Source organism: Hemicordylus capensis, chromosome 6 (assembly GCF_027244095.1).
Source record: "Hemicordylus capensis ecotype Gifberg chromosome 6, rHemCap1.1.pri, whole genome shotgun sequence".
Taxonomy (NCBI): Eukaryota; Metazoa; Chordata; class Lepidosauria; order Squamata; family Cordylidae; genus Hemicordylus; species Hemicordylus capensis.
In genome coordinates, this window is record NC_069662.1 from 22882063 (window position 1) to 22898105 (window position 16043).

A 16043-nucleotide genomic window follows, 5' to 3' on the forward strand; every position below is an offset into this window, starting at 1 on the left:
TTATGTTCCTTTGTTGGATTGCTGGAATCTGAGTTGCCTGGTTAATGAAAACTCGCTCTCTCACAACCTGCTTTATGAAGAGACAATTGTTTTTCCTTATAATCTAATAATAAACACTTGTTGGGTGAAGAGTGCTACTCTTCATTTGGGGTCTGCCTTAGTCACACACCTCTGGAGGCCTAGGGCTGCTCAGCCCTTCTAGGGAGGATATTTATTTATTTATTCATTCATTCATTATATTCATTCATTCATTCATTATATTTTTATACTGTCCAAAAATTACGTCTCTGGGCGGTTTGCAACAAGATAAAACATTAAGACATTAGTTAAAATAAAAAACAAGAAATTTAACCCACAACAATTTAAAATTTTTAAAACACTATTCTAAAACAACATTAAAAACAATCAAAACAGTATCAGTTTTGCCACTTTTCACCCCCGCCACCCCCAACACAATATCAGAGTGAGTTTTCCCACATCAAACTAAAGTGGAAGGTGGCAGCCTACTGTGAATCCCTTACAGTCAATGATTCACTCCAGTGAACTCCCCTCTCCCCCTCTGGCAGGAGCTATGACAGCTACAGTTTCCTGTGATGCCTGAGTCAGGAAACTGTGGTTTAAGTAAGCCCTACGAACAAGAATCAGCCTGTTAGGCACTCAGCACACTAATTTCTTTCCAGTATCAAGCACACACCGTTTTGCCATTTCCTTCCTCCACAAGGAAACCTACCTGGTGTATAGCCCCATGGTTCATAATAAGAAGGAAACACCCCCAAATGGCAGCCTCTAACAAATTCCTCGTAATCGACGGGAAGGAGAGGACTGGTGGAAGACAGGAATTCTGGGTGGAAGATGACCTAGGAAGAGGAGAGAATGGCAGGTCAAGAGCCTGTGATCTTGTCCCTTTAGATGGGATCATCCACCACATTTTAAAACTCTATATATTTCACATCCATCCATTTATTTAGCTTTGCATTTTTCTATGCCACCCAGCATATGTATCTCTGGGCAGTATACATAGTGTGTACCAAAATTTAAGAACACAACCACACAACAATTTAAACATTAAAATAATTTAGAAGAGTTTAAAAGCTTAACAATATAAACTTGAAAACCTTTTAACTAAAGGCCTGATTGAACAGGTTTAATCAGCTGTTCCTTAAAAGCACCAGAGATGAGGAAGCTCCAATCCTATTAGGGAGCATGTTCCAAAATACTGGGGCAGCCCTAGAGAAAGTCCAAAGATTTTGGGTTGCCATCAAACAAGCCGGTGGTTACTGCTACTGGACCTTCCTCAACAATCTTTATAGGCAGTGGGGTTCATGAAGAAGCAGGTGCTCTTTTAAATACCCTGGACCCAAGCCACCCTCTAAATACCACCCATCAATGAATATTTCCAGGGCAGTCCAGCAGATACAGCCACCAACCAGCCACGTACCTTGACACGGTCGGCACTGCTGTTGAAAAGGCCGATGCGCCGGATGGTATTGAGGATGGGGTCAGTGGAGTCATCCAGCATGTTGTGGGTGCAGATTGGGGGGAAAGATTGGCGCTGGTGGGAGAGGAAGAGAGACATGCATTAATAGACATACATATATGTTGGCAGCCAGCCTGCAGTTCTCATGGATGTGAATGCTTGAGATAATCGCCTTGCTCCTCTCTACCACCTGATTATTTGGAAACCTGGCTGGAGAATAGACCATGGAAAACCAAGCAAATATAACCATATTTGCACAACCTATTTGGAGTGGATGGGGCCATAGCTCCGTGGAAGAGCATTTGGCTTTGCATGCAGAAGGTCCCAGGCTCAATCCCTGGCAGCATCTCCAGGTAGGGCTAGGAGAGACCCCTGCCTGAAACCTGGGAGAACCGCTGCCAGTCAGCATAGAGCAGTGGTTCCCAAACTGGGAGCCTGCAGATGTTGAACTACAACTCCCATCAGCCTCAACTACAACTTATGGTGGTTGGGGATGATGAGAGCTGTAGTTCAGCAACATCTGGAGGCTCCCCGTTTGGGAACCACTGGCGTAGACAATACTGAGCGGGATGGACCAAGGGTCTGGCTGAGTATAAGGCAGTTTCTTACGTATGCAGAAACTGGATTTCCTGGTCTGGTCACAGAATGTGGATTTTAAGGGATGCATAAGAGTATGGGGAAAGTTGAAGGAAAGAGAAGAGCACGGCCAGCAGCAAGGTGGATGGACTCGACAGCAATGAATGCACCACGGAGAGACCTTCAAGGCCAAGCTGAAGACAGATCATCCTGGAGAGAATCTATCTATGTGGTCGCTAAGAGTCGACACCGACTTGATGACACTTCAATCAATCATAAGAGTGTTTAACTCAAATCACCTTCGAGCTCAGGTTCCCGGTCTCCTCCCTTGCACTGAGCCCCCTCATGTGCCACCACTCCTATGATGTTTGGTTCTCTCTCTGCTGCGACTTACTTGGCCATTCTGAGAGTCCTCCAGCCTATCCCACCTCATTCCCTGCTCATGGTCCCACCTCTTTACGCCTCATTCCCTTTCCCCCGGATACCTGCGTGGCAAAGATGGCTCTTTTCATCATAGTGAAATCTTCCTTGTCCAGCATTTTGTTCATGTCCGGAAGATTTCCTCTGAGACAGAAGAGGTACACAGAACTTAATGGTGCTTAACGGGGATGGTATACAGATACGTGTTTTATGATGTGCGCAAGGGGCGTGTACCACCCCCCACCAGGGCAAACTTTATTTGCCTATGTAAGACTCAAGAACCCTTCAACACACAATGCAAATAAATAAATAAATAAAAATTGTGCCCAGTAGGGACAAGGAGGGTGAGCAGGCCAGATACCTACCTGTCAGGGATGCCATAGCAGTTCCCTGCATTGAGCAGGGGGTGGGCCTAAGGTCCATTCCAATCCCCAAATCCTAGGGTTCTGTGAACCCTATGCTTCCATTCACTGCAGCTACTGCAATCTCTAGCCCATTCATCATCAGCACCTCCTCAGAGGGGAGCACTTACACAAGGAGCGATTCATAGAGTTTCTTGCCAAACTTCTCCTTCACTGCATTGGCTGTATCCCTACATGTGGAGACAGGGGGATGAAGGCAGGTCAGAGCAGGGGTACAACTTCTGGATTCTTCTAGTTGGCACAAATACTCATTTTCTTTTTACAGACACTATTATAATTTTAGTGGTTCATCTTATTTCCCAGACTGTGGGTCTCTGTGCTCCTACGCTTTAAGTCTCTTCTCTAGATCTTAAATGCTGCTGCTTGTTTGATCTCCTCAGCTTGTTCTGAGCACATTACGCCTTTGTACCATTTGCTTTGCTGGATTCTCCTCTCATCTTCATTCGAAGCGCTCGAAGCTTTTTCAGTGTCTCCAGGGTTTTGCTCCTCTACATCCAGCTTCTTTTTTACCTCTGTGTGCTCATTCACTCTACAGATACCAATCTTTTAGTAAAACCCTAGATTACCCATTCCGTTGTCTGCCAGTACCCCATTTCTCATGCAGCACCCAGCCACTGAAACATCCTGCCATCTAACATCTGGCTATCTTCTATTTTTACATGCAAGAGCCATCCTTAAGATACTTCGGTTCACCTGCTTTATCCTCCTAACTTACTTTACTTTCCTCCATAATGGCCAACATGATGCACAGCGAAATGGTGGTGCTACTGATCAGATGCTGCTGCTGCACACATATGAGTCAGCCCTGGAGGGGTTGCACAAGAACACACAGCATGTGCATCCTTGCACAGCAGAACCCCCTTTGTTTCCAAAGGAAGTTGCACGAGCTACTTTAAGTCATTGTGCAACATCACCAGGGCTAATTTTTATGTGCACAGCAGTGCTGGCCAATCAGTTAAGTCGGCATTGTGTTGTGCATTATATTGGCCCCAAAGCCTTGTATTTATCTTTGCACTGTAAGCCTGCCCAGCAGACCCTGTATTAGATTTGTTTTGCACAACACCTTGGGATTTTAGCCACCTTATAAAGAAGACAAGTCTTGGAGGCCTTCAGGACAACCAAAGACCCATCTTTTTAGCCTGGCTTTTAATGATGTCTAGTTTTAATTTTAATTGGGTTTACATGTTTATTTTAATGTAAACTGCCATGAGCCACTTTGGGAAGAGCAGTATATAAATTGGAATGAATGAATGAATGGAGAGGGCATCAAGACTTCTGAGGTTCTTGCCCTGGAAGAAGTGGCCTAGTAGCTTCAGTTAGGGGTGGAAGAATGCTATGACTCTGGTACTCCCTGTGAAAGCAGCAATGTCTAGTGGAGAAGAACAAAGTGGAGCAGAGCAAGTATAATCTCTGTGGGTGCTGCAGGTCCTGATTCCTTTAGAGGGGAGCTGAACCTAATAGTTCTTTGCCAGGGCTTGTTTGAATGAGCAAGGCTCCTGGGTCTGCACTGAGGAATTCACCAGAGTTGCTTGCGGACTGCCTGGCCTTTTAGGGTCTCAACGTTGAAGTTGTTGGTCCGAGCTGGCATGATAAAGAATGCCACCACCGTGGTCTGGCTGCCGTTCACCTGTGAAGAGAGAAGCCAGAAAGGTGGAAGTCAGCCATGACCCGCTCTTCCTGCTTTTGTCCAGCAGGGGGCAGGATATCACACTCACCTCTCTCCTAAAGCGACTCATCGACTCATCCTACATCCCTACATCCCGTCTCCACTATCTACATGAAAGGAAATCCAGAAGGCCAATTCCTGCTAACCTATCTCCCAGAGTTCCTTGGGCACCAACGCAATAGCTCTTGGTACATACCAACCCATATTCATGCTCCATTTTCTATTCTCTCTGCTTACACACACATTTCACTGTGTCAATCTGGGCTTCACAGCTTCCTCTCAAATGTATAGGCCCATTCAAAGTAGGTTTGTCCGGAGTTCAAAAAGGGCCAGGATAGGTTAGGTCCATTTCCATTTCCCTATCATGGAAGCAGGGCTGTAGGAAGGCTCACAGCAGCCCCTTCCGCCACACGCCTTTGTGGTTGTCCCTGCAGCAGCCACGCCCCTAGCGTTGACATCAGAGGCATGTCAACATAGGGGGCGTGGCCAACACTGGGCCCAGAAGCATTGATGGTTGGTCTCTCCCGGCCTGCAAGGTGAGCATTTTTCTGGGTGTTGGGGGGTAAGGGGGTGCTCTGGCAGCCCCTGGACCCCCATGGCCCAGGGACAGACAGGATAGGAGATAGGCAGGAGAGGAGAGCTGGTCTTGTGGTAGCAAGCATGACTTGTCCCCATAGCTAAGCAGGGTCTGCCCTGGTTGCATATGAATGGGAGACTTGATGTGTGAGCACTGCAAGATATTCCCCTCAGGGGATGGAGCCGCTCTGGGAAGAGCAGAAGGTTTCAAGTTCCCTCCCTGGCTTCTCCAAGATGGGGCTAAGAGAGATTCCTGCCTGCAACCTTGGAGAAGCCGCAGCCAATCTGTGAAGACAATATTGAGCTAGATAGACCAACGGTCTGACTCAGTATATGGCAGTTTCCTATGTTCCTGTGTTCCTATGACATTTGCTCCCTCTTGTTCCACGGTAGCTATACCACTGCATGGAAGTCTGAGTGCCAGAGGGGATCACTAGAATTTGGTCCTAACTATTCTACAAGTCATATTCATCCCACACAAGATTGCCCATCTCCTTCCTCTGGTCCTGCCCCAGCCTTTCTTCCTTCCTTTACCCTGAGCAGGTAGTTGAGCCGGGCCAGAGCTTCCAAGAAAATGTCCGCCCCTTTGTTGGAATATTCATAGCGCCCTGCAATGAAGAAGAAAATCGTCTTGTCGAGGTTGAAGTCCAGGTGCCTAGGAGAAGAAAAAGGTGGGGAGGGAGTGAATTGGGTGGCTGTTTTTGAATAGGCAGCTGAATTCTCCCTACCCAAGTCTCACCCCATATCACTGTATTTTGTCACTGGACTGTGACGGTTCAATTAATACTTCAGGGCTACAAGGATAAATCATAATTAGTTACTTAAATGACGTATGGTTTTTAAGAGAGTTTAATTTTTCATCTGCTGAAAAGCAACCTCATTATTATAACTGGTGTTGCATGTGGTGGGCCTACATTCTCCAGTTCATGTAACTGCAGAGTGTAACAACACATGCACAGAACAACGTTTCGCGCATGCAATGTGGAAGGAACAAAGTTTTGCACGTGCACAGGGAAGGGGCCATTTTCTTCAATCCCTCTGATGCCTCCCAAATGTGTCCCTGAGGGTACTGCAACCCTCAGGGATGAATGGGGGACAGGCAGCAGAGGGAAGGGGAATAGCTGAAAATTGTCCGTTCTGTGCACATGTTGTCGGTCTGGATGTTGGCCACTGTATTTCTCTGACACAAGAGATAAGCAGAGAACTTTGAGAGTACTGGTGGAGTGGAGTGATTAGAGTGCTGGGAGTGTAGAACAGTGTTCCCTCTAACAGGGATTCCCAGATGTTGTTGACTACAACTCCCAGAATCCCCATGCAAAGCCATTGCAGCTGGGGATTCTGGGAGTTGCAGTCAACAACATCTGGGAATCCCTGTTAGAGGGAACACTGGTGCAGAACCAGAGAGATCCAGCTTCAAATCTCCATTCAGCCACAAAGCTCACTGGCTGACCATGGGACAGTCACTCCCTCTCAGCCTAACCTACCTCAGAGGATTTCTGAGAGGATAAAAAGGATGGGGGGGAAGAACCATATAACGCTGCCCTGAGCTTCCTGGAGGAAGGGCAGGATATGAATTTAACAAACAAATATCCTTTTACACTTTGTAATGCCTATATTTATATTAACTGAGATTGCAATCCTATATCTACTTACCTGGGAATAAGTTCCACTGAATACAGCGGGCCTGGCTTCCAAGTAAATATGCCTAGGACTGCACTGCCAATTTATACTGCTTCTTTATCATTTTAATTGGTATGCTGCTGTATTGTTTCATCACTGTTTATCATGCTCTACCCTAAGCTTCTTTTTAACAGGACAAGGCAGGATATTAAAAATTTAAGACCAGACAATCCATTAAAAGTCACAGCAGTTAAACTGGCTCAATAACCTTTTAAAAGCAGGGTTATTGATGCAGTAGAAATACAAGCATTTATTCCAGTGCTGCACAACTTCCAGCTGTTGTTGGACTACAACTCCCATCATCCCTGACTACTGGCCACTGTGGCTGGGAATGATGGTACTGTAGTCCAACAACAGCTGGAGGGCCAAAGTTCTGTAGCCCTGATTTATTCTAACCTTGGGAAATCATACAACAGGATATGTACATGTTCATGGAAGTTGCACCCCACTATGTTCAATGGGACTTATGTCCGAGTAAGTATGCATAGGCACATCCATACATACGAGGCCTTAGCTAAGGGCTACAGCATCTGCTTTGCTTACAGAAGGTCCCAGATTCAATCCCTGGAAGCATCTCCAGGTAGGGCTGGGAAGGACTCCTGCGTGAAACCTTGAAGAAGCCACTGCCAGTCAGTGTAGACAATACTGAGCTACATGGACCAAGGGTCTGACTTTGTATAAGGCAGCTTCCCAAGTTCCTATGAGCTGTTTTCCTTTGCACAGCATCCCCCTGTATTGCATGGCAAACAGATTTTGAATTTGCATTTCAAAGCACTTTGTGATACGGTATGGGGGTAGGGGGTGGAATATAACTTATACAGCACCTAGTTTTCTGGAAGTGCTTAATAACTGGACGGGATCCAGAAAGCTACTTAGGGTTTGTGCTAGTCCTGTGGAACTTTTGGCTTCCTTTCCTTTGAATAAAGCAAAGATTCCACAGGGCTTCCAATTCCAACGATTTATTAAGCAGCTCCAGGAAATTAGGCGCCATACAAATTATGAAAGAAAGAAAAAGAAAAGAAAAAGAAGAGACCTGTCTGCTGACTTGCATGACCACAAAAAGCAAACACAAGAAGAAGAGGGAAAGGAAATATAGAAAAATCAGCCATGCCAAGAGGAAAATGACAGAAACACAGTAGCTGGGGAGGCCAGAACAACAAGGAAAATCACTGCAGAGTGCTCCGAGGAGCCCCATTCATGTCTGAAGGAGCACAGAAATGCAAGGTAAGGACACTGGAGCAGACTGCTGCAAATTACAAACTCTTACTTGCTTCTAGAAATCAGCACTGAACACACATAAAAGTAGCCTTGCTGGATGCAAGCAAAAATCCATCAAGTCCAGCAATCCATTTAACAGAGCAGCCATCCAGGTGCTTTTGGGAAATCTGGAAGTTCAGCATGAAAGCAGGTGGTCCTCCTATGTTTGCACCCCATATCTCTTCATCAGATATATACTTGCTGCTTTGGGGGGTTTCATTTCGATGTTGTGGCTAGTACTTTCTCATAGACCTATTCTCCAGCAAGTTGTAAAATTTTCTTCTCTCTTCCTGATCTTGAGAGTATTCTTATAACTCACTATGGTCCAGTCTCTCCACTGATATCTGCTCGCCCTCTTACTATGGAAAGTCACTAGCATGACTTTTAAGCTACTACTTCTCTGCATATGTTTTAAGCTTCCATTAGGCATCTCCAGGACTTTCCACATCGCTTTGTGGTTTTAGGCTAGCATCAAGGAGCAACTTCCGGAGAGTATCCCAGAATACTTTGCATCTACGACGAGTCACTCCACAAAAAACTGTGCCACTGTGCCTCCTGAAGGCCACCAATAAAACAGCAAACTCCAGATGCTTGGGCCCCCCAGTTGTTTTTGGACTACAACTCCCATAATCCCCAGGCACAGTGGCCAATAGCCAGGGATTATGGGAGTTGTAGGCCAGGAGGAGGGCCGAAGTTGCAGGAGGGCCGAAGTTGAGCAGCCTTGTCCTATGTAAACACTAAAGGAGGAAAAGAAACAGCAAAAGGTGTGGTTCTACTTTAACACGCCTACTTTATGATTGGAGTTTTAGTCCAACAAGAGCTGGAGAGCCTCTGGCTGATTTAATATGTGAATGATCACAAGGAAAACTGGACACAATTTTGAGTCAGCATCTCTTACACACACCCATTTGGAGAACCTCTGCAGCAGCAGCAGAAGGCAACTGCCAGTCCAAAGGCCAAACATGGCCCATAGACAACCCCTACATAGCTTCAAGAGGGAAAGGACACTGCTACACACTGGATGCATTTCTTTCAGCCAGCCCCTCCTTCCCTCAAGAAGCTGTGAGGTGATTTGTTGCTTCCTGGTCCACACAAGCAGCAGAATGGAGGCAAGTGGATTGTACCGTTTCAGTCTGTCAGGGTTTGGACATCATTTTTGAATACTCTCATTTTATTTATTTCGATTTCTATACCGCCCTTCCAAAAATGGCTCAGGGCAGTTCACACAGAGAAATAACAAATAAATAAGATAAACAAAATGGATCCCTGTCCCCAAAGGGCTCACAATCTAAAAAGAAACGTAAGACAGACACCAGCAACAGTCACTGGAAGTATTGTGCTGGGGATGGATAGGGCCAGTTACTCTCCCCCTGCTAAATAAAGAGAATCACCACATTAATCATGTTTATGGATGTTCTGCAAATAGAAAACCAGCACTGCAGACATGGGCCTGGCTTAGAATCTTTCTCCCTGCTGTGCTAACTGGAGAGAGATTTTGTGGTGGTGTTTTTAATGTGGGGCAAAATTTCAAAAATGAGATCTTCCACCTGTGGCCTGAAGTGGTACAGACTATTCTGTCGCCACAGGTTGTAGCGAATGTACTACCCGTCTTAGTTTTGAGAACATTGTCAAGCCGTAGAAAGGAATCTGGCCTCTCATCTTTGTGCTTTACTTCAGGTTGGCCCCCTAGCCACTCCAGTTGCCAACTATTGTTCTAGACAGATCCTGAAAACGAACTCCTTCCCTATACCATGGGAACTGGAACAACGATAAAGCTGGGGCGGGGATAACTAATTAGGGTTGCCAGGTCTAGACAGTGAAAAAGGTCTATATCCATCACCAAAAAAGTGGAAACCGAGGACGCTTGTCACCAAAAAAGTCTCCACTTTGCATAAAATTTGCATATGTTTATTGGGATTATATATGCATTAAAAAAAAATAAAAATGGGATAATTTGAGAATAAATACAGCTCACTACTGTGAAGCTGATGACCAGGTGAGCTGTAGGTCTGGTCAGTCTGCTGTCTAGGTGCAGAGTTCTCAAGGCCCCTGATTCTTAACTGTAAATTCATCTCCTGGTTAGGTTTACTCCACACTCAGTCCTCTGTCCTCCTCCCCCACGGGTCAGCCAGCCCAGCAACTTCACCTCTTGGCTTGAGGCAGGGCAGCCAGCTAGCTGCCAAGCCAGCCTCTTTGCATGCTGGCGCACGGGGGCATACGCAGTCTCCCACTCGCTTGCTGTTCTCTACAGCTACAGTTATATACTGATTTGCAACAGAAGGCTTCACAGTGGTTTTCAATGCAAGATAAACAAGATGCTCCCCAGTTCTCGAAGGGCTCACAATCGAAAAAGAAACGCAAGGTAACCCCAGCATCAGCCATTGAAGGAATACTGCGCTGGGGTTGGATAGGGCCAGTTGCTCTCCCCATGATAAACAGAAGATTCACCACTTTAAAAGGTGCCTTTTTACTCAGTGAGACATTCCTGATCACCCCACTGGATGGATGGATGGAAGGGAGAGGATACAGGAGAAGCTGCTCACAAGAGGAAAATGTTCTGAGTGAACAAAATGTTCCAGCTGCTTCCCAGAACTTTGGAAACCACAACACATGCAAAAAAAATTGTTTGGTCCTCAAAATAGTTGCATATCCTCTATAGAAGTCCCTAGCCGGCAACCCTACAACTAATACAATCTGTTTTTAAAACTTTTAAGAAGTTACATCCCCATATTCTCCTGCTAAAAAATGCAAAACAAGGACTGTCCTCGCCATCATTTCTAACACCTTATATTTTCAACCCTATTGCATTCTCTCCACACCATCGGCACTACCTCCTGCCACAAGCTATCCTTCAAATTCACCTTCCTGTGGCCGCCATTTTGACTGGCATGGTGCCAGCGAGGCAAGACTCAGCCCCATGGGAAGCCCCCATGAGGACTCACCCATAGAAGTGCCCCCGGACAAACTCCTGGATGCGGGCTTTGCTCTGGGCGTGGAGGTTCTGGAATTCGTGCATGGCAGAGAACTTCTTGACATTCAAACCATTGGGAGTGACAATATCTGGATTGAGGGAAGAAGGGGAAAGAGGCAGAGAGTTCATTTGTCCAACTTTCAAAAGGGGATATATAGATGTATTTAAGAAGAAGAGTCACAGCACTCCTTTCTCCAGCAGGCAATAGCTTCCTCCCACGTTCAGAATGCCAACAACAGACATGCCTATCAGCAAACTGAATGCTGATTTGGAAAACTGTCTTGCTTTCCCCCACTCATGTCTCAGGCAGACCGTGTGCTCATTTCTTAAATTGCAATTCAACTGCAATTCAATAAATTCAATTGCATGTTTGTTTCTTGCCCTATCTAAAAGGCAAGCACCACATTGTGTGTTTTTTAAAGTTGAAAAACTGCTTTGAAGAATGAGGGGAATTGGCCTCATGACATCACAGAGAATCAGCCAATCAGTATTTCACACTGCCAGCACTGGCTCCAAACAGGAAGGGTGGGTTTTCCTTGAGCTCTGACCTTAAGAGAAGGTTGTACAAAATGCAGTGAGTACACTTCCACATCGGGCTCCCCTTTATAACGCCAGGATGCACTCAAAGATTCAGAGCACATAACAACATAAAATACTTTAAAGGTAGACTTTAAAAAATGTAGATATACTTCAGTGCTGGGGCACACATTTGTACCTCTTCAAGACAAGCACGACATATGAAAATTCCATTTAGTAAGTTAGACCATTGGTCCACCAAGTCTAGTATTGCTGAGGAGCTATTTGGGGTTTCAGGCAGAGGTCTTTCCCTCTGTGTGCAAAGTTTATACTCCCGAGTATAGCTGCAGCCCCTGCTCATAAGGACTAGAAGCTTATTTTTAATTTTAACACCAATACACCCAAGAGAGTCCAAATTGTATGCCACTTCCGTTTTTCTTTTTTTATGTTAAATAAAACTGAATAGATACAAACAAGAACAAAAACAAAACAAATTGTATGCCAGAAACTAGCTTCAATATGGCATTCTCACCAGGGCACAGTGCTGAAGAAAGCCTACCAGATGTTCTCTGAAGCAGCTGTGTTTCAAGACCTTAGTGGGATCTTTTTATGAGAACAGCTGTCCCTCTACTCTGGCACAACTCACCAGGCTTCCGTTTTAGTAGATGCTCAGCTTCCACAGCTGTGATCTGGGAGACTGTGGTGAAAACATGCGTGCAGTGAACAGCCGCACGTTCCATACAGTAACGGTGGTATATCTGCCGGTCCCCAGCCTCTTTGTCCAAATTAAACTAAATTGGATAAGAAAGAAATGACAACTGCAAAACTCACAATAGTAAAAGTCACGGAGGAGGAAGATGCTGAGGGTCAGAAGTGATGTCTACAAGCAAATTAGTGCCCTGTGGTTAGAGAAAAGGAATACTGGAACCCAAGATTTGCAGGATCTATCCACAGCATCCTGGAAAAAGGGACGGGGAAGCTCAAAGGCAGGGGTGACTTTAAGGGTTGTGGAGGGCGCACTTACTGCTCCAGCTGCTTTCTCCCCACCGGCGCTCCATTGTGAACTGGTCCGGCGTGGCGGCAGCGTACCTCCCTGCCACCACGCCCCTTTGTTGGCTCAGAAGTACCTGTAGCGTGCATGCGCATGTTGGACAAGTGCATGCGCCCGACGCGTGCATGCACACTGTGTACTTCTGATCCGTCCCCTCAGACCGGAAGTAAGTGGAAGTACACAGTGTGTATGCATGCGTTGGGCGCACGCACATGTCCGACGTGTGCATGCATGTGCCAGGTACTTCCGGTCCGACGAGGGGGCAGGGTGGCAGGGAGGTACGCTGCCGCCCCGCCGGACTGGTTCACAATGGAGCGCTGGCGGGGAAGAAGCAGGAGGGGTAAGTGCACCCTCCCCCACCCTTAAAGTCACCTACCCCCCATGCGTTTTCAAACCGGTGGAACCACCGGTTATTTGGGGCCTCTGAACCAGTTCCGTGCACATCACTACCTGGAAAGTATATCTCAAACATATTTCCCCCCCTTTTGTCTAATCCTCTTGCAAGTCTCTCACAGTGTTACATACAGTCCCCATAGGAAGGGATATAAATTGGAGGTTATGGAGACAGCCTTTATTGGCGAGGATAGCTGATTTTCTTTTCTGAAATAAAAAAGCCGGCGTGCACTCATAACAACAGCAGAACCAACAGTGGCAATGAGGTGAGGGAGAAGGATCACATTTTTTAGAAAGCTTCTTAAAATCTTGGCTTTTTACCAAGGCTTTTACATGACTATGTAAAATTTTTACCCAGGCTTTTACATGACTATGCTGCTTCTATGTGTTTTTATGCTTGTATTTTATAGTTTTTAAATTAGATTTGTTTTATATTTTTAGTTTAATATTTTAATTGTCATTTTTATTGTATGTTTTTAACTTTTGTAAACCGCCTTGGGGTTGTTTTTAATGAAAGGCGGTACAGAAATTCAACAAACAAACAAATTTTCCTTGGAGCAAATTTTTGCTGTTTGAGTTTTGATGTGATCTCTCTTCCAAGAGCAGTTCTGCCTTAAAGAAATAAGTTCAGATCTTTGCAATGACTGTGTATGTGTTTGTACTAAAACATCCCCTGGGGGGGAAATTGCCACACTTACCCACCTCCATCAACCTCCACATGACTCACCTTCTGCAGGTTGTTGTAGAAGTCCACACTGCCCGCACACAGGTAACGGCCGAGCAACGTAGCATGGGTAGTGAAGATGGTAGCCACGGGCAGCTTTCGGATCCGGCAGAGGAAGAGACCAACCCCAGACAGCCACTCATGGAAATGAGCGATCATGAACGGTTTCTCTTCGCATTGTGCAGCAAACTGTATGGGAGGCACAAGCAAAGCGTCAGGAGGTCTGCATGGGGGAGGCAGCAGAGGTTAATCTGGCAGAAAGAGCTCTGCATACCTCACCCAGAAACCAGGCCGTGAGGAAGCCGAAGAGAACCGCATCATTGGCCTCTCGGTCATACCAAGGGATCCCAATCGAGCAACTTTCCCACAATTCTGTCTTCCAGCGATCCAAGCTCCAGGCGGTTGCCCCAATATCAATGAGAATCACATACGGTCCACCCTCAATCAGCCAGCGTCCAAAGTAAACCTGGAGAGGGGTTATATGTAGAAGATTCGCGGCTAAATAGGCACAGATTTGTGGAGCTAAACATATCCGCTATCCAAGTCTAGAAAGAGCCTGAAGTTCCGCGTAAAATGCGATCACCAAAAGAATGGGCTTTGAATTTCCATATTACAGTGTGAAAATATGCATGCTTTCAGCTCCAGTTCAAAAACAGTCAACTGTAAAATGTTGCAACTCCGATTTGTTTCAGCTCTATTTGTTTCATCAAATATTCCCCCCCCACACACACATCCCGCAAGAATATTCTTGTAAGCAGTGGGATAGAAGAGTTCAATGAATGAAATATCAGACATGCCAGTGAGAGTAGGAAACATGGAAGCCAGGGAGTGACAGTATGAGGAAACAGGGAAGTTGTACTGGGCCAAGCAAGTCACACCTTAGTTTTCAGCAGACAGTGCCTGTACATGTCCAAGATATGTGCATTTGCTGTCATAAAGGCTAGAAACTTTTAATGTGAACATCAAAATGCTTGGAAATCCAAATTCTACACCAGAGTCTCTGCAAAACTGCACAGTGTAATTAACATGTTCTGGGGCCAAATTCTTTATTTAAAGTATCTATTTTGCACCTGCACAAATGATATATCTTTGCAACACACGTTTTACAGCCTGCTACATGTGGTGAGCAGCCTTGGCTCAAATCAGCTTCTACCGTCTCCTTGTTCATTAGCCTCCAGGCTCCTCCACTGTCCTGGGGAACCTGGCCGGCTCCGAATCCCTTCTATCTTAATCCAGAAGACTGTTTCCCCTGCCCTCTCTTGGGAGAGGACTTCTCCTTTCTTTAACTCAGCAGGCTTCACATCATCAGCATGTCATCATCCCCTCTCAGTTGGTTTCACAAGGCAGGGTGTGTATGTGTGTGTGTCTAATTTTAGCCTCCAGTTCATGTTACCCCATCTTCATTTTGTGAAAGGTCGGCTAGCTGGTGGTGTTCTTCACTGGGTGACTGAAATAACTGCCCGATCAGAAATACCCACCAGCCTTCCTGTCTGGAGGGCTGTTAGCTAGGGGAGGGTTTAGATTATGTATGCAACCCACACACAGTACAGGCGAACCTCATTACTTGAGAATCTGGTACCTGCGGTTTCATGTATCCGTGGTCGGATGAATGGCACCTGAACTCAGTATACACGAGGGGAAAAAGGGTTTTAAAAGGGTTAAGTCCACGTAACCGTGGATCAGGAGTGGCCAGAAATGACCTCCGAGGTCATTTCGGGCCACCATCTTGTGCTCAGAAGCCATTTTGTGGCTTCATTCCTAAGGGAAAAATGCTATTAATATTTTAAAAATGGCAGAATTGAATCTTGGGGGGGGGGCATTAATCTACGGAGCACGGTAGGGCACTTTTCCTGGCTTTATTTTGTGTTTTTTTGGCCCCTTTGGAACCTAACCCCTGGTTTTGCATTGCTGCAGTGCCGCGGTATTCAGTTTCTATATCTACAGTAGGAGCTAAGAATGGAACCCACATAAATACTGAGGTTTTCCTGTAGCTCTTTGAACAGGTACAGCTCCTATACTCAAGGGTTCTGGTGTATATTGAATCTGTACTCAATACTGATATCTGCCTGCCAGCTCTTGTCTGTTTTGGAGGCATATTATTGCCTGCCTCATTTGCAAAGAGAATCTAACTGAATCTAGGACCTTGGTTAATGTGTGCTGAATTTCGAAACTGTGCTGTTTTGGGGTAATAAACTGCTAGATAGTAAATGTATTGAGTAACTGGGAAACATCTGTTACAAATATGTTACAAATAAATATCTTCAAGGACATTTGGCAACAGATATGCTACTAGAGTTCATGGAACTCTAGATTT

The 16043-nt window shown here is 45.7% G+C and overlaps 1 protein-coding gene across 7 annotated transcripts in view; it reads right to left on the reverse strand.

The window, feature by feature from the left end:
• GYS1 (glycogen synthase 1) overlaps positions 1–16043 on the reverse strand; it is a 50240-nt gene that overhangs the window by 7538 nt on the left and 26659 nt on the right. For 6 of the 7 annotated variants that reach the window (XM_053266373.1, XM_053266372.1, XM_053266370.1 and 3 more), the window contains 10 exons: positions 14004–14195; positions 13733–13918; positions 12208–12352; positions 11017–11134; positions 5672–5792; positions 4416–4522; positions 3006–3065; positions 2539–2617; positions 1439–1552; positions 731–857 (listed from right to left, as the gene is read on the reverse strand). In XM_053266373.1, the coding sequence (XP_053122348.1) occupies positions 731–857; positions 1439–1552; positions 2539–2617; positions 3006–3065; positions 4416–4522; positions 5672–5792; positions 11017–11134; positions 12208–12352; positions 13733–13918; positions 14004–14195 (1249 nt within the window). The remainder of the gene's footprint in view (positions 1–730; positions 858–1438; positions 1553–2538; positions 2618–3005; positions 3066–4415; positions 4523–5671; positions 5793–11016; positions 11135–12207; positions 12353–13732; positions 13919–14003; positions 14196–16043) is intronic. The other variant, XM_053266371.1, reaches the window with a different exon arrangement.